This window comes from Pogona vitticeps, chromosome 3 (genome assembly GCF_051106095.1).
Source record: "Pogona vitticeps strain Pit_001003342236 chromosome 3, PviZW2.1, whole genome shotgun sequence".
NCBI classification, from domain to species: Eukaryota; Metazoa; Chordata; class Lepidosauria; order Squamata; family Agamidae; genus Pogona; species Pogona vitticeps.
Window position 1 is genome coordinate 90,810,415 of NC_135785.1, and position 22,098 is coordinate 90,832,512.

Below are 22,098 nucleotides of genomic sequence, written 5' to 3' on the forward strand. Positions count from 1 at the left end.
AGATAACATCACCAGGAAGAGAAGATTTTTGGTAATTATGATTTTTTTTTTTTGGGTATCCTCTACTCTCCCACAACTTGTCCCACTTGTGAATTTCATCATGTGGAAGCTGTGAGATTTGCAGAATAGAAAGAAGTCTTTTATCACTAAAAACATTTCCTCTGTCAGTAATGTCATCTAGCAGTGGCAGGTTTTGGTAACAAAAGATTTCCTCCTTCAGTATAACAGCTCACACGTCTTCCACACAATGAAACAGAAGATTCACAAGTGGGCAAGCTGCAAGAGAGAAGGGGGAAAGTCTTTAAAAGAGATAGCCATGAACTGGTACATTCCAGTTTGCCCCAGTTCGTAAAGGCAGCCAGCACCCTCAGCCGATTTAGCTGTTCACCAGGCCCCATTCGCATGTTCTTTCCATCTCCTTGACTAATCTCCCAGTGACAAGCAAGAGCACAGACTTCTCTGCCCCATCCTTTTGTCTGAGTGGGAGATCAGCCAAGAGGGCAGGGCAGAGAAGCCTGAGCTGTTGCCAGGACTGGAAAATCAGTTGAGGAGGTGACAGAAGTTGAAGAGGTGACAGAAGCTATCACGCTGGCCCAGGTGAGTGGCTCTTTGAGGCAGTGCAGGTGGGGGGGGGGGAGAAACAGCACCTGTGCTGCTGCCTTTACAAACCAGGACGAACTGGAATGAACCGGTTTGTGCCCATCTCTAGTCTTTAATCATACGAAATCTCCCCCTGCTAGTGACATCATCACCCTTGTGTAGATATAGTTATACCAACAGGATTTTAGCCATTCTATTTTAGGAAGCAATAGGTGACTGAATGCCTCTGACTTCCCTACCAACAATTTCCGCTATACAGATATCTAAAACTTTTTAAAATGTCCATTAAGATATTATGTTCGAACAAATGACTAGGAATATTATTTATACAAGTAAACAAATGGGATCTGCTTTTTACTCAGCCATTTCATATCCCAATGAGAAATGCAGTTGGGGTAGAAGAATAATTTTTCCTTTCCTCTCTAGTCAGCTGTCAAGTTAGTGGAAATGTTACTTCTAAATGAGCTGTTTATCCCTGCTTGAAATACGTTCTTAAATCTTATTTCAGCCGTTGAGTGGGTGAGAGTAGTGAAATGGTCATTGTGCTTTTTTTGTGACAAAGATGCAGACATTTTACCAAAACAATATTTCATGTATAGCAGCCCCTTACATGTCAACTGGTCCCCTCACATTGTGGTTTATAATTACATTGCTCAGACAGTTGCTTTCCCATGCTCTCAATATTTAAGATCGTTATCTTTCAGCCATATTGGCCCCACAGCAAATGATGGTGCTTTAATGTAGTTTTCCAGACTGCCTTAGATATGACTATGTAAGGACAGTTTCACAAAACCACTCTATCGTAGGAGCTTGAGGGAGGCTGGTGTCACTTCTTAGTGGAGAATTAAAGATATTTCTTTACTCCACTTTAGTCCTAACATTCCTTTCTGATCAGCAGACAAACCTGAAGCTTTCGTCTATCAATCTTTCATTCTCACATTCAGTATTAAAGATCAATCACAACTGCTTCAGAAATTTCATAATTTTGTACACAAGAGGTGGCTATCTTCCAAGCTGAGCTCCCCACATTGTCTTAGTGACCACCTATTGCAGGTCAAGGGCACCAGTGCTGTCCTCTTCACATGGTGAACCTTCTTTCATCTTGCCAGGGGAGGAGGTTTGAAACAGAACCATCTGCCAAACTCTGCAGTCTTCTCAGTGGCAGCCACATTCTTCTACAATCATATCTTCATGGTGACCCAGGCTAACCCTTCCTTCTTCATAATAGAGCAGGCTTAGAGGGCTCAGTCTTACTGGGATGCAGCAAGCAGCAGGAACTTTTTCCGGATGATAATATTTAAGCACGCTCTGGAACAGATATACATTTTTCTCTTAGAAAGGGAGAAGCCTTGCAAGGTGAAGAACAATAGACGGGCTCCATGACACCAGGACAAGGAGTAGTATCCTTGGGTAGTGTCTGTAACACTGAATGAAAATTTCAAGGAAATAGTATTTCCAAATCTGCATCCAAAGTTACAGTTCTTCATAAGTGGAGGGCTCTGGTTCAGGGAGATCAGTGCAGCCATATAATTAACATTTGTGGAGTACAGATGTTGCAAAGAAATCAAGTCAGTGTCATGAAATAATGCATTAATTTAAAATTTGATGCTCACTGGCCTGACCGGAATTTCTACCTACCCTCAGTTCTTTCTGCACTGCCCAAAAACCAGCTTGAAAGAGAGTTCTGCTCCCAGGTATTTCGAAGGCACATAAAGGGCTGGAGGAAGGAGAGATATTTCCTTTATCACTAACCAATGAGTTCCACCACTGGAATTAGCCAATGTTCTGATGTGGGCTGCGAGGGATGATGACAGGAGACAACAGTATAAGGACCCAGGAAGGATGCGAGACTGTCATGAGAGCTATGTATACATCAGCTCAGAAACACAGTCGGCACCCACATTGGCCCTGCTCGTCCTCCCGGACTGTCAAAAGCAAACTTTGTCTAAGGGACACATGGGCAACAACCAACCCATTTTTAAAAAACAGCTACACTTTAAAATGGATGCAGCAGAATTCTGAAGTGCGGACGTTTAGGCAAAGTTCCTTTCTTCTGAGAGTATGATTTCTAGAAATCAGTATTCCATGATTACTGCTCTAGTGGCAAACAACACTTCATTGCATAACTAGATGCACTGTCATGCTAAAGTTGTCCTCATGAGGAAAAGTGGTATGTCAACATGATGACCTTTTAAACTTTTTGCCTTTTTAACTCCTACAGTCAGCCAAGAATGTGCTAGGGCGAGGTAACAATTGACAGGCAATCTCTAGAAGGGATCTGGCTTCAAATAAACACTGCCCTCAAAAACACCTGATCCTGTTATGAAACCCTGATAGTTCTCCAGATAAGCCACGCAACTACCTAGACATAACTGCAGTGTTGTACTGCAGGCACTGTTTGTTTATGTAGGTATGAGGCACATCTTACGTTGTCCAATTCCTTGTCTTCTTGTCATAGCTGCGGCCAAGGGTTTTTTTTAAAATGCACCCCCCAACCCCAGAAATCAAGGAACAATAGTGACTCAGCAGTTTACAAATGTTAGCTCTTGGTCTTCCTTCCCTTTTCCATGTCCTGGAATGCCTTTTATTTACAAAGTGAGACATTTAAGACTATTCACAACTTTATTTCTTTTATTTCTAACTTGTGTTCACATTTCAGTGGTTAGCTTGATCCCTCTCTTTGGCTACCTAAACTGTTTTAAAAAATTGAGATTATAGACTACTGAAATATTAACGAATAAATGTGTGCTGCTAAGTCAGTTCTGACTCGCAGTGACCCTTTGCAAGGTATTCTAGGTAGAGAGTCCTCAGAAATGGTTCACCCTTCCCTTCTTCTGGGGGCGTTCTAGGACTGTGCAGCTTGCCTATGAACTTCCACAGACCAGCTCTTCTCCTGCAAGGTACATGTGAGGAACTGCACCTAACTCACTGAGCTATCCAGCCAATCTACTAAATACTAAAATATTAGGCATTACAAAACTGAAATAAAATTTCAAACAGAAGAGCAGAATGATCATTTGGAGAGGCATTGCCTCTGTTTCTCTCCCTATTGCTGCACTCCTGTTTAGTACCCGAGAAGGCATGCTGAATCAGTTATTGGCTGGCAAATTGCAAGGCTGCTGAACACCTAGTACGTCCTGCCCTGTCACTAGCGAGTTCTGCCTAGAAATTCCTGCAACCCTTGAACTGTTCTAGAGCTTGATACCACCGGCCAGAAGAAGAAAGAGATTTATCTGCCCAAGGCAGTAGCACACTGTTGGAAGTGGCTACCCTGTTTCCCCAAAAATAAGACCTAATCCGAAAATAAGCCCCAGTTAAGTGAAATCCCGCCGTCCACCACTTGTGCAGCAACCAAAAGAAGATGAAATGACTGTATTTGAATAAATGTAGATTGCTGTGCATGAACAAAATAAATCATCCCCTGAAAATAAGCCCCAATGCATTTTTGGAACAAAAATTAATATAAGACCCTGTCTTATTTTCAGGGAAACACGGCAGTCATGGCAAAAATTACCAATGATGACCAAAGACTCAAAGATCATCCAGCTTGCTACTTAGGAAACCCCCAAGGGCCATTCTTCTCTCTTCCATTTCATTTCTGTATTAGTAATAAATAATTTGCTTCTGGCCCTTTATTTAGTATTTGACCTTTTTTAGTCATGAATGTCATTACAGCTGCAATTTGTTCACAACAGCTGTTTGCTTGCAAGTAACTAACTTCTAAAGTTCCAACTGAAGCACTTGCTTTAGAAAGCTAAGCATTCTCTTTCAATGTACAGTTCTGAACATCATGGAACAATAAACTTGTGCTCACATATGTCTGACATTTGTAGCATAGAAAAAGAAGGCAGGGGGATAGCACCAAGAGTATGCTGACACCTGAACTTAGACAAAACCAGGCATTCCACTCTTTCCCAAAAAATTACTATATATATAAATTAATTGTTTTAGTAAAATGTTGAGCCCCCACACACCCCTTTCTTTGGCTTCCTTTGACATTTGTGGTAACCTGTTCTGGGGATACAAATATGTACACCTTTAAATGGTAGCTCACAGTATTGTCCAATTTTTAATAATAATCATCATGCCATCAAAATCAATTCTGACTTATAGCGATCCCTTTCAGGTTTTTTCAGATAGAGAATACTCAGAAGCATTCTCTTCCTCTGGGGTTGCCCTAGGATTGTGCAGCTTGCCCAAAGCCACATATGCTGCCTCTACTCCCATGAGGCACAATGTGGAATTGAATTCCCAACCTCGGGCTCCCCAGCCAGACAACAAAGACAACAAATCCATCCATCCATCCATCCATCCATCCATCCATCCATCCATCCATCCATCCATCGTTTAGTCTATTAAATTATTGTTTATCATTTGCAGACTGTTGAGGAGATGGTCTCATTTGTTCTACCTTGAAGGCCATGTTTTCTCAATTACATTATTTTGTCACAACGTTTCAAATGGTACTTTTCTTCTAAAGGCACCATTCAGGTGATGCTTTATTTTGAATCCTTAACAATCCTTAACATTGAATTCCTTATATGGTTTCCTGCATCATTTGCTTATAAGAGTAATAGATAAGAAATATTACAAATTTGCTATACCATTGCTATTTCAGAAAGGTACTTGTTCTGTCAGTGTGATATTTAGCAAACAATAGGCCTACTTTCATATATACATGCAGCAGACAAATACAGCGATGCATCACGTTTTGTCTCAAAGGTGTAGGAATTGTCAACAGGAATACAGACTCATTGATATACAATTCCAGGTGATACAGGTGAACCTTCCATGCTCATCCATTTTCATGAGGCCTTGCCTAGATAGCCTTGTATTTTCTTCCACTATTGTGTTAAAACTGATGGTACTGAATAATGCAACAGCACACTTAATGTTCTTATTGAGGACCCATTTCCCAACAGCCAGGAAAACAATACCATAATCCATGGCATATATTTTCTTCTATATTTTCTTGTGAGACTAAGCCATCATTATTTATTTTAATCTTTATTCCATCCTCTTCACTAAAACAAAGACACCTCCACTCAAGAATTTCTCTTTTAAGTACTAACTTGCCAGTAATGTGTTACTGAGCTATGTTAACTGTAAAGCAAACAAGTGTGTTACTTTAGAAAACTAACACCTAAACTACACTGACCTCCCTGTACAAAAATATATTAAAATAAATCACACTCATTGCTTTGGCCAACACATAGCAGTTTCTAAACAGCAATAGTATAAACAAATACCAGAGTGCTGGATTAAAATGGCTGAAGGATAGTTGCTGTAACAAAAGAAGAACAAGCCTGTGTAGCTTTGGGCAAGCTGTACTATCCTAAAGCATCCCCAAAGGAAGGACTAGTAAACTACTTCTGAGTACCTAGAAAACCCTGGGAAGGATTCCTATACGTCAGAATTGACTTAGCAGCAGATAAGTATTGGTATTAAAGTAGACAGAAAACCTTAACAAAGGCTCATTTTATGCCCTATTAACCTGCATCCGTCTCAGGTTAACTGGGAATTTATCTTGTTTGTCTGGCTAACAAATGTCTTTAATCATCATCATCATCTTAGAATTGCAGAGCTGGAATCTTTCTTTACTAACCGCCCATGGGAAGCATATTTGACTCAGTGCAGGCAACTGGATGGGGAATTACCCTTTAGGAATCATACATATGATACTGTAAGCAGGGATTAAGTTGAGATTCAATTGAGTTTGTTCTAATATTTCTGGACATTACTTTGGACACTCACCTGCATATAAGCATTGTTTGTTGGCAGGAATTTCTCTTCCAGAGGGACTGGACATTTTCCATCGCAGCGGAAAGCATTATATCGTTTGGGGTATATAATCCAGGAGCCCCACCCTATCTCCTCAAAATCGACATAGAAATCCACCCTGTGGCACAGGTTTTCGATTTTAGGCTCTTTCAAACTCAACGAAGACAAGCCTTGGAATTTCTTCTGGCGTCTATGTCTCTTCCTTCTCCAAAGTGGCATTGTATATTTTGGGGTCCCCTGCATAAAGAATTTAGATCCTTTCACTGTCTGGAGCAAGGCTGAGCTATTTAGTTTTTTCTCTTCTTTGGAGAGTCTAAAGAAAAGTACTAAGAATGCCTTTCTGTCTGGAGAGCCACACTGGTTAGCTACTTGCCTTGGGAAATGTTCGGTATGCTGGTGTTCATGCCATAGAGTTTTCTGAACAGCTTCCTCTGCTAAACTGCTGTTTATGGCCCACTTCAAGAGCGGTTCTGTGACTTCGAGGACTATCCAGCTTGAAGGCAATGATGGAGGAGCTCCAAAGGAGCCTATGTGGATGATGTGTGAGCAGTTGTGATTACTTGGGCAAGCTATTTCCTGCTGGTGGTACAGGTCTACCCATACTGGGGCACTGCTGAAGACAGATTTCTCTTCAGAGCCGGGAAGCTGGAGTCTTAACTCAGCTAGCTGCAATTCCTCTTGCTGACAAATTGAAAGGTTGAAAATTATGCTCCATCTCTGTCCCACTTGACGGACACCTAAGGGGCGAATAAAACAAAGATGATCAGCACAGAAGATGACTTCTTACTCTATGCAAAAATTTCCTCACTCTTTAGCATGTAGCTCTCACTGAGAAGTAGTATTCACACTCACACATGTGTAAACTCATTTGTAGAAAAGGCTGCTTCTCTTATAGAAAGCACACAGACCTTATGCTTGGGAACAGCACAATCCTGATCAGTTGGATACAATCAAAACCAAAGCGCTGCATCATTTACTCTGCCTTTCCTGTACTAAACTATCTAGAGGATAACATCTAAAGGATCAAAAGGGTTGCTGTGATCTTGCTCCTCCAACAGCATTCTAATTTGTTTGGGGAAAGGATTGTCTATGAGAAGGTTAAAAAGAGTGTGCAATTCATTGGGAAAGGGGAAAGGATGAACAATGCTTTTCAACTAAATAAGACTTAAACAGAGGAAGGCCAGAGCTTATCCATCTCCCTAGCACTTGTGGTCTGTCTGGAAGAGATCTAATCACCTTAACCAGGAAAAGACAGCCAAAGGATGTGGATTGCAATCCCATTCAGAGTTCTATAGTGAGGGCTGTCTTGTCTAGAACACAGATACACATTCACTTTGTTTTCGCCACTGAAAAGAAAATAAAAGCCACCCTGGGTGGGTGGAGAACATTAACAGATTGACACTTTCACAAACACTCTTTCCAGGGTAGCAAAACAATGTGGCTTGAGACATCTGGGAGATGGGTTGAAGATTTTCAGTTTCCCCTTTCACTTGTATATTTTCCACATGCAAATAAAATACGTATGTATTTGAACTTAAAATTATGAGAACCTCAAAAGAATTAAAAGCTGATCAGAAGGAATTAGTATGGTGAGTAGTAAGGATCAGGCTTGAGACCCCAAAATGTCAGAGAATGTTTCTGAGCCACATGTATTGACAGATGGAGGTTATGTCAAATATTGCTGGTTTGGATTCTTGGAGAAGCTTATACAGTAGCTCCTTGCTGTTCTTATCAGAAAGAAGATAACGCCTATGCTGGTTTTATCACCAACAATTTTCAGAGGACTGGGTAAAGTTCAGTGTAGGAAATGAAGTGGCTGTACAGTTGATAGTGGACTTCCACTTAGTGTATGGACTTGTCTCTAGAGCCCTTTCAAAGGAAATGTCCTACATTTTGGAACATATACAGTACTATGTGTTGAGACCATTTGCTGTGTGGCTTTGCTTTGAATGTGCTTTTCAGAACTTAGTGTAGCTCATACACCCAGTGTGTGGCAGCAGGGAAGAAGGACAATGCCATGCTAGGTATCATTAAAAAGGGGATTGAAAATAAAACAGCCAACATTATAATGCCATTGCACAAAACGCTGGTAAGGCCACACCTGGTGTATTCCATACAGTTCTGGTCACCGCATCTCAAAAAAGACATAGTGGAACTGGAAAAGGTGCAGAAGGGAGCAACTAAAATGATGACTGGGCCGAGGCACCTCCCTTATGAGGAAAGGGTACAGTGTTTGGGGCTCCTTAGTCTAGAGAAAAGGTGCCTGAGGGGGGACATGACTGAGACGTAGAGAATTATGCAGGAGATGGATAAAGTGAATAGAGGGAAGCTCTTTTCACCTTCAAGCAATACCAGAACCAGGGGACATCCATTCAAATTGAGTGTTGGGAGAGTGAGAACAGTCAAAAGAAAATATTTCTTGACCCAGCGTGTTGTTAGTCTGTGGAACTCCTTGCCACAGGATGTGGTGATGGCATCTGGCCTAGATGCCTTTAAAAGGGGATTAGACAGATTTCTGGAGGAAAAGTCCATCACAGGTTACAAGCCATGATAGGGGATGTATAATCTCTGGGCTTAAAAGGAAGGTTCTTCAAAATGCCAGATGCAGGGGAGTGATATCAGGAGACAGGTCTCTAGTTGTCTCGTGTGCTCCCAGAGGTATCTGGTGGGGCCACTGTGCGATACAGGAAGCTGAACTAGATGGGCCCTTGGTCTGATCCAGCAGGCCTCTTCTATTCTTAAATCTAGTTATCTGCTTGCATGTCCCTTTTAAGCAAAGTACTCAAACAACAGATGCATGCCATTGTTTGTGGATGGCTAACCCTAGAACCTACCAGTAATCCAGAGGAATCTGCCATTCCCGCACAACCTATAGTTACCAACATTCCAGCATGAGAACTGGAAGGCTCCACTTTGGTGGCAGAGGAACCCAAATGAATCTTTGACATCTACTCCACTACTACCTTAGGCTACTGGAGCAAAAGACAGAGGCAACCACATAGGAACTGTGGGGCTGCTAGCAAAGTGCCATTCTGGAAAACTGGTAGCCCATTTTAATTGTCTTACTGATACTAGCAAACAAATTAAAGTGGTGTTTATATACCACTCCACAGAGCTTAAATCACTCTCTGAGCAGTTTAGTTCAAAATTGTGCCTTTGCATACCACCAGGTACTGATTTGCAGCAACTTGTTTATTGGTGGTGCCTCACTACTGCTCTCAATTGTTCATACACCCAAAGAAGACACACAAGAGCGGAAACATGCCTGACAGGAAGGAAAACAACTCGACAGGAGTGATGCATTGTGGAAGAAGACCAATAGTGCATCAAGAAATCTGTTGATCTTGTGCAAAATACAAAATAGAACATGAAACCCTCCTAAAAATTTTCGAGGACCCAGCTGCCAGCTAAGAAGTGAAGGCCCTTACTCTCTGGAAGCTTATTTATGGGCAGTTGCCTCAAGTTCTTAATAGCCTCTTCAGAACTGGAGAAAGAGGCAGTGCTGAGTTCTTCATGAAACGTGGCTTCCACATGAATGACTAGTCAAAGGTGGAGGTTTCACAAAATCCTATTTTTCTCAGAGACTGCAGGTTGTACAATTCTGTGATTTTTCCTTTGTCTGTTCCCAAACAGTAAACAAAAGATAAAGATAAAATTACACAGCGCTGGGTGAATATGGGAACATTTAGGGGAAAGAGTGCAACGAAACAGGCACCAGTAGACAATACATGCCTACATCTGGTTAGCCTTCCATTATGTAGTAGAATGGAGTGGCCTCCTCAGGCAGCAGATTTACTGTGTCCTTGAAGAGCAGCAGATTGCTGGTTATTTGACATGATTGCCCTGTTCTAACAGCCAGGGATTCTGAGAGGCAATTGAAGGATTTTTCTGGTGGGCGAATGTAGAACCACTTCAGAGACCAGGCCAGGTTTGCATCTGCAAGGTATTCCCTCCTGTTAAGACTCCTGAGGGTTAATCGACTCTTTATCTAAAAGGAAGAAGGAATCTGTGTATGACCTCCTTACTACAGTAGCTTCTTCCTGGTCAATTTACACCTATCACACATTACATTTTTGGGGCACTGAAGCAAACTGTTATGGGGCGGGGGGGTGCCCCCTCACAAGCACTTCCACTTGCTGATCCCACATTCACAGTCCTTGGCTCAGATTTAATCTCTCTCACTCTGCAAGGGAACCCACATAGGAAAAGAGCTCCCTCCCTCATCTGCCTACTGGAGAGAGGCGCACAAGGTTAGACACTATTAATTTACCCACTGGAAAAAGAAGCCGGTTCTGCTTGATAACTCATGACAGTCTCTCCAACCTAGTGTAGAGAGAAAAAGCCCTGCCCTTCTGTACCTGCCCAGGTGAGGCAGGCACCACCCCCGCCCCGGCCCGCCCCACACCTTGCGACGTGCAGTCCCGCCGACGCTCACTTACTGTGCGGCCGCAGGCTCCGGATGACGTCCGCCTGGGGAAGGGCTCTCCGGAGCAGGTTCACCATGTGGGCTGGCAAAGGGGACGAAGGGGCGCAGCGCTTCTCGCCCAAGCGCGGCGGCGGCTTGGCTGCGGCGGCTCCTCGGCGGCCTTCCTCTGCAGCCACTCCCTCCAGGAGGAGGAAGAGGAAGAGGAGCCACCGCAGGGGCTGCATCGCAGGGGCGGTTCGGCGGCACCTTCCGTTCTGGTCAGGCAGGGGCTCCTCTTCGCGTTCCCGCTCAGGTGGGCGCCGGAGCCACACTACGCGTCCTGAGGCAACCAGCGCGCGCTGAAACTCAAACCAGAGGCGCGTGGCGCCCGGCGCGAAGGTCTCGCTGAGGCTACAGGCGCTGCTGCTGCGCCCTTTTGGCTGATCCACCCGCCATGCTCGCGACGTGGGCTAAACAGGAGCCCTACACGCCCTCTTCTTCGCTGCCCCCACCCCCGCCGCCGCACGGAGGTTCCCTCATGAGCCGATGTGGGGTCTTAGGAAAGGGGAGGAAACCCTTCTTTAATTTATTACTCCTGTATTTTTCCTAACAACACGGGTTAGCTAACGATGCTCTTGTATTTCTGCCAGTACAACTGGTGGAATGTTCTTAGCGGGTCCTGGGTACTATATACACTTTCGCTTGGGGAGGGGCGTCGTTTGCTTTTTCTACTTCAGGAAGGAAATAATAGGTCCTATTCGCACAAGTCTTTGCCTTGGCTTCCAAACTCACCTGATTACTTTTACACACACACCTCTCTCTCTACCTATTGATGTGGAGCCAGGAGAGTTCTACATTCACAACTTTTTCACCCTGACACGTTCCATCAGATTCCTCACCCTCCCATCAATTCTGAACTAAAAGTTTTTTCCCTGAGGTCAACTGACTCAGAATACTCACAGGCTCCATAATGTTTGCACCTAAATCCCTTTCCTCTAACTTTTTATGTGCCATCTGAACCTCACCTCAATAAATATACAGTAATTGATTCTGCTTCTCCTCACAACTGTTGCACTTCGTTGTTTCAGTCTACAAACTATCTACATCCTTATAACCTCCACTGTTCTGAATTTTATTCCAGTGACCGTGAGAAATCTACAGCTGTATTACTAATTACTATTGCTATTATAATTATTATTATAATCTAGTCCTTATGTATATCCTAGGTAAAGGTTCCCCTTGACATTTAGTCCAGTCATGTCCGATTCTAGGGGGCAGTGCTCATCCCTGTTTCCAAGCCATAGAGACAGGGTTTTTCTGTAAGCAGTTTCCGTGGTCACGTGGCCAGTGCGACTAGACACAGAACGCCGTTACCTTCCCACTGCATGGTTTTGAACTGCTAGGTTGGCGAGGAGCTGGGACAAGTGATGGAAGCTCACTCCATCGTGTGAATTCGATCTTATGACTGCTGGTTTTCTGACCTTGCAGCACAGAGGCTTCTGCGGTTTAACCCGCAGCGCCACCATGTACTATATCTTAGCCTTCAGCATAATCTCAAAAACAGAATATTGTAATGCTCTCTACATAGGGGTGCCCTTGAAAACAGTACAAAAACTTCGGCAGGTCCAAAATGTGGTGGCCAGACTGATTAACAGGACTGGTAAATATGATCATATATCCCCAGTCTTGGTGTACCTTCACTATTCCCTGTTAGTTTCTGTGCTCAAACCAAGGTGTTGGTTATAAACTATAAAGCCCTTAACAGTTTACGATCTCAATACTTGTTGTAATATCTCCCCCAGAAATTGGCTACCTGTTCCACCTCCTCCTCTCAATCCATGTTGCTATAAATGGTCACACCAAAGGAAGCCAAAAACATGATGGCAAGGAATCGAGTATTTTCAGTGATGGCTCCCAGTCTCTAGAACAGGGTAGCATCAGAGATATGCCAGGCTCCTTTCCTCCTTATGTTCAGGAAATTTGTAAAAAATGAATTATTCAAAGCCGCTTTCAACAACTTAATCTCCAGGATGCTGTATTTTCTTTTCTTTTTGTGTGACTTCTAAACTTTATACAGTAGTTGCATATTACCATGTTAGTTAAATATATGTTGTTATCTAGGGTCTTGGAGGGTTTTTTTATGTTTTAATCTATAAAGCACCCAGAGTAGTGCTTGCAGTAGTAGGGAAGCATATCAATTAATACAGTAACTCAATCAATACTTTTAGATCTACTTACAGTTAAAGAAAACCGCAGCCATACGATCTAACAACCACATACAATAGCAGATAAAATTATACCACTCAATCAAATTCATTGCACTTTTAAAAACTAAGCATCTCAGAAAAGAAGAGTGTTTGCTGTCTAGCAGAAAGGAAAGGAAAAAGCAGAATGTGATGAAGTACCACAATGGAGAAGACTCCCTCCAGGAGCCAACATTATATTAGATGGTGAAGCCTCCCAGAGGATGACTAACAAAGATGCCCTAGGTACTAAAAGTAAGCTGGTACAGAGATGGCAAAATTCTCTTGTGGCTATGACTCCCAGAACCTTATAGCCACCATGGCTGGTTGCATGAAACGGAAGACAGGGCTCCTGTATCTTTAATAGTCCTGTGGAAGAGGGAATTTCAGGAGTCATAGCTTGTGGTAGCAATCTATGCCTGCTGAAATTCTTTCTTCCACACCATTGTTACAGGAACAGGAGCCATGTCTTCCATTTCATAGCCAGGTCTCAGTACATTTAGAACAGTGGTCCTGAGCCATGGGCCTCCAGGTGTTCTTGGACTACAACTCCCAGAAGCTTTCACCACCATCTCTGCTGGCCAGGATTTCTCTGGGCTGAAGTCCAAGAAAATCTGGAGCCCCAAGGTTGGGGAACCACTGATTTAGAGGGTTAAAGATAAGCATCAGTCCTTTTAATTATGCTTGACAGAAGAACCAAAAGTTAAGTAGGTTATCTGAGTCAAGGTGTGATAGGATTCAGGTGACTAATTCTGGTTAAGAACCTGATAGCAGTAATATTTTAAGCTAGCTGCAGGGTCTAAGTGATCTTCAAAGGGAACTTGGCACAACTCTATGATGCTGTTAAAGTATTTTCATTTTATACTTACTTCCTCATGTGAATCTTCACCTTCTAATATGATACAGCAGTTTATCAATCTGACCCCACTCTTTTGTCAATTTGATTTATATCCCATCTTTTCCCCAAAACTAGGACTCAAGGCAGCTCATAACAAGACTAGAAACAAGGTATAAATAAGGATATCTTGCTAGTGGTTTACTGTAGATATCTAGAGCCAGAGGTTAGGAGTTTGATTCCCAATGTGCCTCCTATGAAGTAGAGCCAGCCTGTGTTTCTTTGGGCAAGCTGCACAATCCCAGGGAGAAAAAAGGAATAGTAAACCGCTTCTTGGTATTCTGTACCTACGACAACTGGTTAAAAGCCTCTTTTTACATATGTGTTGCATATTATTAGTTGAAACTGATCTGGTGACAGGCCTTTATGTAATCTAATACTGCTTATTTTTTTCTTGAGTTTGCTGGGATTTAACATGCTGCTTTGCATTGTTTCTTATGATCTGGGCAAAGGAATGAAATAGCCTTTGAATAGCTCTCTAGTTTATGCAATTGCTTTGTTATACTGATTACACAATCTTTCCTCTGCAGTATTGGAGTGACACTTGTTCTTAATTTATGGCTTAATTTACAGTGGGAGATTTATCTTTTTTTTAACACAATACACATTGACAAGGGTTTGAATTCATCTTTAAAAAGGTAATTCTTTCTCCCACCTTAACTTGTTTTATTTATTTTAGGTTGTTTCTCTGCATCTGAGGGTGTTAATTGGCTATAGCTTTAAATTATTTTTCCTTCTCTTGCCTAATCTGTATCCCAAATAAACTTGTCTATAGTGTGACATTTCTGGAGATGACATCAGAGCAACAATTCTGCAATATCCTGCTCATGGACAATGAATGTGGTGATGGGCCATACGGCTAAAAGAACTAATATAAATTAAGGTACCTTGTTTATAAATGTCACAAGTACCTTTGAGAAACTCACAGAATAGGACTGCAAGCTAGAATTGAGTTGCTCTTGAGCAACAACTGTATGTATTATAAAATCCAGTGAACACAGGGAGACTAAATTCTGCATAAAAATGTGTAGGAGTGTGCAGACACTATATTACTGTTTGCTTTAGCAGTTGACATTCAGCTATGGCAAACCATGAAACAGAACTAGATTCTTTGACTTTCTGCTTAGAACTGATACATGACGTACACGCAAGGATTTTGCAGGACTTTTCTACTAATAGTAGGCAGTTGTTGATTAGTGTGGCTTTAACAATAAGCATAAAATGTAAGGTGTGATGCTTTTGTTAGATCTGCTAGCTGTCAGTCCCTGACTCCAAAACAGAGGTAACTTTTAATCCCCCCCCCCAATAATTTAGTACCAGACTGCATAGATGACTCATAACCATGCTTGGGCAAGCTGTTTCAGTCATAGGTTAGCATTTTCAGGTCTTTATGCCATATTTTATTTTTGAATGGTGGTAAAATATTGCATCAATGCTGGAGGCAAAAATATTGAAACTAAGACTGTCCTACCTTGGGCACATCATGAAAAGGGAATATTCTCTGGTAAAGAGTATGAAGTTGGGAATGATGGAAGGCAGCAAGAAAAGAGGAAAACCAAATATAAGCTGGGTTGACCTCTTAAAGGAACCCACAGGCTTGAGTTGAACCGGGACGTTGAGGACAGGACATTTTGGAGAGTGCTCATGCATAAGGTTGCCATGAGTCTGAAGCAACTTGGTTGCACGTAACAACAACTAAATACTGAAGTTTAAATGCAAATATTGTAATTTTTCTTGGCCTCTAGTTAAATTCTGACAGAATGGACAAATTTGCACACAAGTTATTTTGAAAGATTAAACCGTTGTGTGGAATACTTCTACAAAACTCTAAAGTCCCTAACGTTGTCCAGATAAGGTTTCTGCAAATAATTTCCATCACCTGGGATTTTCTATTAAAATGTCAGTTATTCTTATTTAAAAGGACAGCAGCTCTGTTAAATAAGCATAGCGGCAACTTGTATCTTACAATAGTAAAATGAAAGCAGCTGTAACCTGTATCTTATGTCAACTGTTACAAGTGCAGTTGACTTAAAATAAGACCTATACCTTTTAGGGCACGTCCTATAGTTTCCATAGTATTATGCTGTGGCACAAGCTGGCATGCAAGACTGTGTAGAAGAAAATCAGCAAACGGAAGAAAGGCATTATTTTTCTGCAGTTCCTTCGACGAAGTGTTTTAAGTTGCAATTTTTCTGGTTTTTTTGGCATACGAATACATCTGCAAACCCCGGAAACGTAAGAATCCAAAGGTGGTGCCTGACCCCTGCGTTTGATCAAAAAGGGAGTCGAGCAGAAGCTTCAGTTTTAAACCAGGGGGCAAGGGGCGTATGGAAACGAAGGGAAAGACAAACCGGACGTGCGGGAAAGTGTGTGGTTTGTTTCCCGGGAGGAAAAGGGGGGGAAGAGAACCAACGACGGCTGGAAGGAGCCCCCTGTCTCTGTACGGGCGGGGGAGAGAGAGGAACAGCTGCGGCAGCTGTGAAGGAGCAGCCCGGCTGCTGCGCATGTCCCTCCCTTCCCCGCCGGCTCCGTCGTGGTAGGCAAGGGAGTGGGTCGGTCGCAAGAAGCGCGCGCTCCTGCAGCGCCAGGAGTTTGGGGGAACGGAGGCAGGCATCCTGCGGGGTGCTGCGTTTGCAGCCCGCGAGCGAGCGAGCCAGCGGCTCCTCTTTGACTCCCTTGGCCCGGGGCGATTTCGAAGAAGCACACGAGGGAACTGGTGCAAGGGAAACAAAAGGCGGGCTCCGCTCCCCGCGGCGTAGCTGCTGTCTCCAGGCGGGCGGGGAAGTGCAGCCACTGCGGTGAGCCGCTTTCGGTCTTCCGCTTTTTTGGGGGGGGGTTCCGCTCCCCCTCATTTGCACCCCCGCCGCCTCCTCCTCCTCCTCTGCTGCTGCTGCTCCTGGCGCGCTGACAGGAAGTGGCGCTGCCCCCTGGGGGTGTGGGTTCCTTCCTCGCACCGGTTTGAGGGGATTGGGTTTCCCGAGCCCGTGTGACTCCTCTCGCGTGGCCCTCCTTGCTCGCTGGCCTGGGCCGGAGTCCCGGAGAGGGGGCGCGAAGAGCGGGCTCGGCCGGATCGTAGTCGACCTGCAAACTTCGCTCGAGGTGAAAAGTCGGATCATAGACCGAGAGGACAGGGGAGGGACCGCGCGCACCTTTGCCTCTTGATGCTCATGATTACTCGTAAGTAAGCCCCTACTCGGGTATGTGCGGGATGCTTCTTATGGGGGGTGCTTGAAGATTGCAACCGTACAGGCCGCTCTTACAACCGTTCTGGACCCCGGAGTGAGAAAGCCACTCCAGTATCGTGTTTCCGTGCGAGGAAGTGGCAGTTCTAGTGCTAGTTATGGTGAACTCAGCAGTGCCCATTAGGATTGGGCATGAGAGGGCAGATTTCTCTGCTGATGCTCAATGGGAGGACCAAATATTTTGAATGTTTTTTTAAAAAATCGGCTCCTGTCCCAAAAAGACAAGCTAAAAACTCTGTTAAGAAGTGAAGGTTTGGTTGTTCAGTGGTTCCCTTGGTACAGTTGAGACAGGGGGCAGGCGGGCTATTTGATTAGCTGCTGCTATATTTGGGTAGTACTGTAGAAGCCTTGTTGTTTCTCTTCCACCCAGTGGACATCATTTGGATGTGGCAGCTCCAAAAGAATGATGTGCTGTATCCAAACCAGTCTCCCAGGTTCTTCAGTCAGTACATTTTTCTCTTTCTACACTTCTTTTCCCCGTGTATTTTGTGAGCAGAGGTTCATAATCTGACTGTTTAATTTCTTATTTAAGTGACTAATGTATTCAAGCATTCTCCATTTTGTGTGGTTTGCGATTTCTTGGTTTCCCAGAAATTTAGACACCCACAAACAAGAGTTAAAGGCCACAGATGTAGGGATCAACTTCAATCTCCAACATCTTAGAGGCTTGACATAATAATATGTGTGCCTCTAAAGAAGTAAAGAGAGCCTCTCCTTTAACCTCAGTCTCTGTTCTAGCAGGCTTAGAAGCAAAAAGTACAGATACTGTTTCCGGGCAGGTTTGAGCAGTGATGTTCCTTATTCTGGAATTTGATTATTGCCTCACAATGATGCAACTTCATTTCTACTTTAACTGCTGTCTTCCCTGCACCAACCACCATTGCTAACTTTCTCTGTGTGTGTTTACTGGTTAGCTTTTCCCAACTGTTGTCCTCCCAGTGTACTGAACTATAGGTAGCACGTTATTTCCATGGTGACTGGGGATGATGAGAGCCGTGCTTCTATATGCCTGGAAGGAACCTGGATGGAAAAAGCTGCTGTATTTTTGAATTTAAAGTATTTTTATCCCACCTTTCTCCTAAAAAGAATGCATAAAGTCCAAACTTCTGTTCAATCTGGGGACATGAAAACTGTGGTCCTCCATACGTATTTGCACTCCAACTCCCATCAACCATTGCTAGCACGGCTAGTGGTGAGTTATGTTGGAAGTAACATCCTCAATGTCTGGTAGGCCACAGATTTCTGAGCTGTGAATTCAAAGATTTTGGACAGCAGGAAAGGTCTCTTGTGTCTTAACTAGACATGGGGGTATTCGTACCCGTGTACGAATACCTCCCTACAGATGGACATATCCACTCACTGTCTTCTGCTGCTGCGGGCTCCCTTCCTATCACTCCAGAGCTTGCGGTCGATTAGCCACTCCTGGCAGAAGGCAGGACGACGAACCTCTCTGCCAGGTCAAAGAGTGGCTGGCCGACCGGTGCTGCAGGGCGATAGGAAGGGAGTGTGGAGCTGGCCGCAGCAGCGGAAAGGGGAGTGGACAGCCTGACCCCAGGGGGCCGGACCCTCGCTCTCTCCACCTGTGCGGTAGTATTGGTATTCAAAGATATGCGTATTTGGAGATATATGAATACCCCCATCTCTAGTCTCAACCCTTGGAGAACTGCTGCTATAAAAAAGTACAGGTTTGTATTTAGAAGAACTCTGCTGCTTACATTAATCAGAATCAGAAATTTGAAAAATCACTACAGCCCTTATATCCACCACCCAGCAGATACAGCAATCAGGCTGACTAGGGAACTCTGAGAGTTACAGTAACCCTAACTTTTCCAGGCAGTGTGCAAAATTAAATGTAGCCTCTTCAGACTCCTGAAAATCTTTACCGCTTTTTTGGCCTGGGGAAATACTTTTGGGAATATTGCATCTGTTTTGCTTGAGTTGTATGTATAGGGACACACATTTCTAAGTCTGTGTTAATGAGTATTACATTGATGAGATAACGTTACAGAAAGTTTTTCAATACATGTTCTTCCCATGTGGATGGTACAGTATATAGAAAATACAGGCGAGAGAGAGCTCTTACCGTGGCTTGCATTTTTATCAGATGTTTGCTCTGCTGATTGCTTTTTGAAGCAGAAGTCCTTGCATGCTTAGCTACCTGCAGGAAGACTATGACTATAAACTTACATGGGGGCCACCGAGAATAGCTGCTTTTAATAACGCTGCATAATACATACATTGGATGCTGTAGTACTGGAGGGGTTGGGCCTTTGGGTGTTTCGGGTCCCCAAACATGGAAGTAAAAAACTCTTGTCCTCTGACTGGATTGCATAGCCTTTATTTGGAGTCAGTACTTGTCAGTCTGTTACGATCATATAACAATATTTAATGACACAAATTGTGTGTGTGCGTAGTTTAGTTTTTAGGAATTGTTTTGAAATTTTAATGTTATATTAGTCACACTGTAAACATTTTGAAAAGGTGAAACAAACTTTTAGTAAGATAATATGAAAGAGGAAATAGTTATTTAGTGATGGAGGGAAAATAAGATTTATTTGCTTCTTACATCCAATTTTTAGGGGTTTAGTGATTTAATTATCTGGCTGCAGAATCAGGCAGGGAGTTCAGTTCCCCACAGTGCATCTCAGAAGTCCCAGCCTGTGTAGCCCTGAGCAAGCTGCACATTCCTAGAGTGACCTAGAAGAAGGGACTGGTAAACCACTTCTAAGTACTCTGTACTTATAACACCCTAGAGAGGGTCGCCATAAATCAGAATTGATTTGATGGCACACAGTTATCATTATGGTAACCTGATGGGATCTTTTAACCTTTCCTCTAGTTCTGGGGTATTCTGTGTGTTAATTTTCTCTGACACTTAATTTTTTATGTATATAATGTATAGATAGGCTCCATCATCCACATTGCTGATGTATGATATTTCTAACAACATACTCGGATTTTTGTAAGTCTGGCATACATATCACTTTGCAGAGCACCTTAATGAAGAGGACAGTTCTTGTCTTGAGGAGCTTACACTCTACAGACAGAAGAAGAGAGCACATGGGCTGAATATAGAGGCATACCGTTGCAATTAGTGATGATAAGAGACGATTCGAAATGATCTCACACTTCCTTCTGTATCTCAATAAGGCAATCCCACTGTAATTTTAAAGCAATATTAAAATTTATTTAAATCTAATAAATATATGGGACAAAAGTAGGGCTTGGAAAGTTACTTGTAAAAGGTAAGGCGACTCACTCCCAGTCTTGGCAATATGTTACTGTCTGTTGGGTTGTTCTTCTTCGGTAGATTGTGATATAGTCTGTTCTTTTGTATTACATAATTGCATAACACTTAAATAAAAATTTCCCAAGGGGCTGAAAAATGCCTTACAAAAGTAACTTTATCACTTAAATTAAAAAGGATGTACATTGTGTGACTTGTGACACAAACACCTATTTTAAAAAAAAAACAACTTTGCTTCCCCCCCCCTTCAAGTACTTTTGGAAGGTGCATTCTTTATAACTCCTTGTGGAGAGGGGAAGGAGAATAATTCTGTAATTTCGTTATTTCCCAACTCTGGGCGACAGGAGGTAGTTAAATAAAAAAACGTTTTAATCAGTAATTTCCCCATGTGTCATAAAAATGTGTAGTAGTTATAGAGGCAGGATACTCAGTGTGGTGTAGTGGACAATATCTTATGAGACTCTGGTTTGAATCCCTGCTTGACCATGGAAACTCGTGGGGGGGGTAGAACAGGTAAAACCACGTTTATCTCACCCTGAGCCCCTATAGGTCAGTTCTGATTTGACAGCATATAGCACACACACTTGTAAAGACAAAAATTATGTTTCAAATAGGTGAATGCTGTGTGTATCTTCTTACCGGTATTTAACTGCAGTGTGAGGAGTAGCAAGGCTGCATGAAGCAGTAGCTAGGATCTCATCCCTTAAATCTGCAGTTACCATCTTGCAATCTAATGTTGAGTTGGCCACTATATGTAATGGCATTTCCATAAGGCCACCTTGCCTTCCAGATTATTTTGGATGGCAGTTCACAAAAACTGTGTGCCTGGAGGGCATAAGGGCTTATTTTAAAGTAAGCCCTTTGTGTGGAAATGCCTCGTTTTGCCAGGAGAGGTCAGCATTAGAAAACTTCTTGGAAGTTTTTGTGCACTGTGGAAATGAAAACTAGCAAAACCCATCTGTCTTGGTTAAATATGAGAGCACAACAATAAATACAGTGAACAGATCTAATGTTGAAATAGGAAGTATCTGTTTGAACTACTGCTATAAGACTTACAGATGGCATGAAGAGCTAAGGTGATCTGATCTAGTGTTCAGCATATGGAAAGAAAACGTGGTATGCCTTTACCTCAAAGATTTAGTATTAGCATCTACTGAGCATTGTAACTAATCATTTCTCCTCCAACTATATGTTATGATAATTTTGATTCTGTGCAACTTCCCTCTCTGTTTTTCTTTGGAATATCAAATCTGGGAAGAATCTGAACGATAGTACAGTCAAGAAGTTCGAAGTCTATAGTTGAACGTTTGCATCAGGGGAGAAGTTTATTAGCATAAATCAGACTTTAAGCGGCTTGTTACTACAACTGTTCTGTATATGGCCAACATTAGTAAGTCTTCAAAGAACAGGACTCCCCATGTTTCAGCACAACAGAATGCTGCTGTAACTAATTTGGAAACAGGACTCTTCATTGCCTTAGTATGTGAGGAAGCTTCAGAGGGTTGGAGAACAGACGTTTAATCTCACTCCAAGTGTTAACTGTCTTACTTACTGTCAGGAAGATTGTGTTATGAGGAACAGTTTTAACAGCCATTTTAATAGTATAACCAACCATTTCTGTAACTTCACTCTAACTTCCTGGGCAGCATCTTCCCCACTTATATCCAGTACATCTATGTACATAA

The 22,098-nt window shown here is 42.8% G+C and overlaps 2 protein-coding genes across 4 annotated transcripts in view; one reads left to right on the top strand and one right to left on the bottom strand.

Moving 5' to 3' along the window:
• Positions 1–1,309: 1,309 nt before the first annotated feature.
• Positions 1,310–17,040, bottom strand: LOC110073664 (uncharacterized). The gene is made up of 4 exons (XM_078390262.1): positions 16,369–17,040; positions 10,821–11,256; positions 6,355–7,118; positions 1,310–1,908 (listed from the first exon to the last, which is right to left on the bottom strand). The coding sequence occupies exons 1-4, from the start codon at positions 17,038–17,040 to the stop codon at positions 1,756–1,758; spliced, it is 2,025 nt and encodes a 674-aa protein (XP_078246388.1). The 3' UTR covers positions 1,310–1,755.
• The window catches only part of PALD1 (phosphatase domain containing paladin 1), a 138,369-nt gene continuing 132,388 nt past the window's right edge, over positions 16,118–22,098 (top strand). The window contains exon 1 of one of the 3 annotated variants that reach the window (XM_020783123.3): positions 16,118–16,159. The gene's annotated coding sequence lies outside the window, so the exon portion shown is untranslated. Of the gene's footprint in view, positions 16,160–16,646; positions 16,723–16,960; positions 17,102–22,098 lie in introns of those variants that run through there. The other 2 variants (XM_072995239.2, XM_020783119.3) reach the window with 2 other exon arrangements.

What these genes read in the sequence shown, in the direction of transcription:
- LOC110073664 (XM_078390262.1), bottom strand. Translation starts at nt 17,040, where the DNA reads ATGATCCGACTTTTCACCTCGAGCGAAGTTTGCAGGTCGACTACGATC. An exon ending in CCGGAGCCTGCGGCCGCACA is followed by an intron (nt 7,119 to 10,820) that starts GTAAGTGAGCGT and finishes TTCGCCCCTTAG; the next exon opens with GTGTCCGTCAAGTGGGACAG. An exon ending in CAAACAATGCTTATATGCAG is followed by an intron (nt 1,909 to 6,354) that starts GTGAGTGTCCAA and finishes TATCTGTTCCAG; the next exon opens with AGCGTGCTTAAATATTATCA.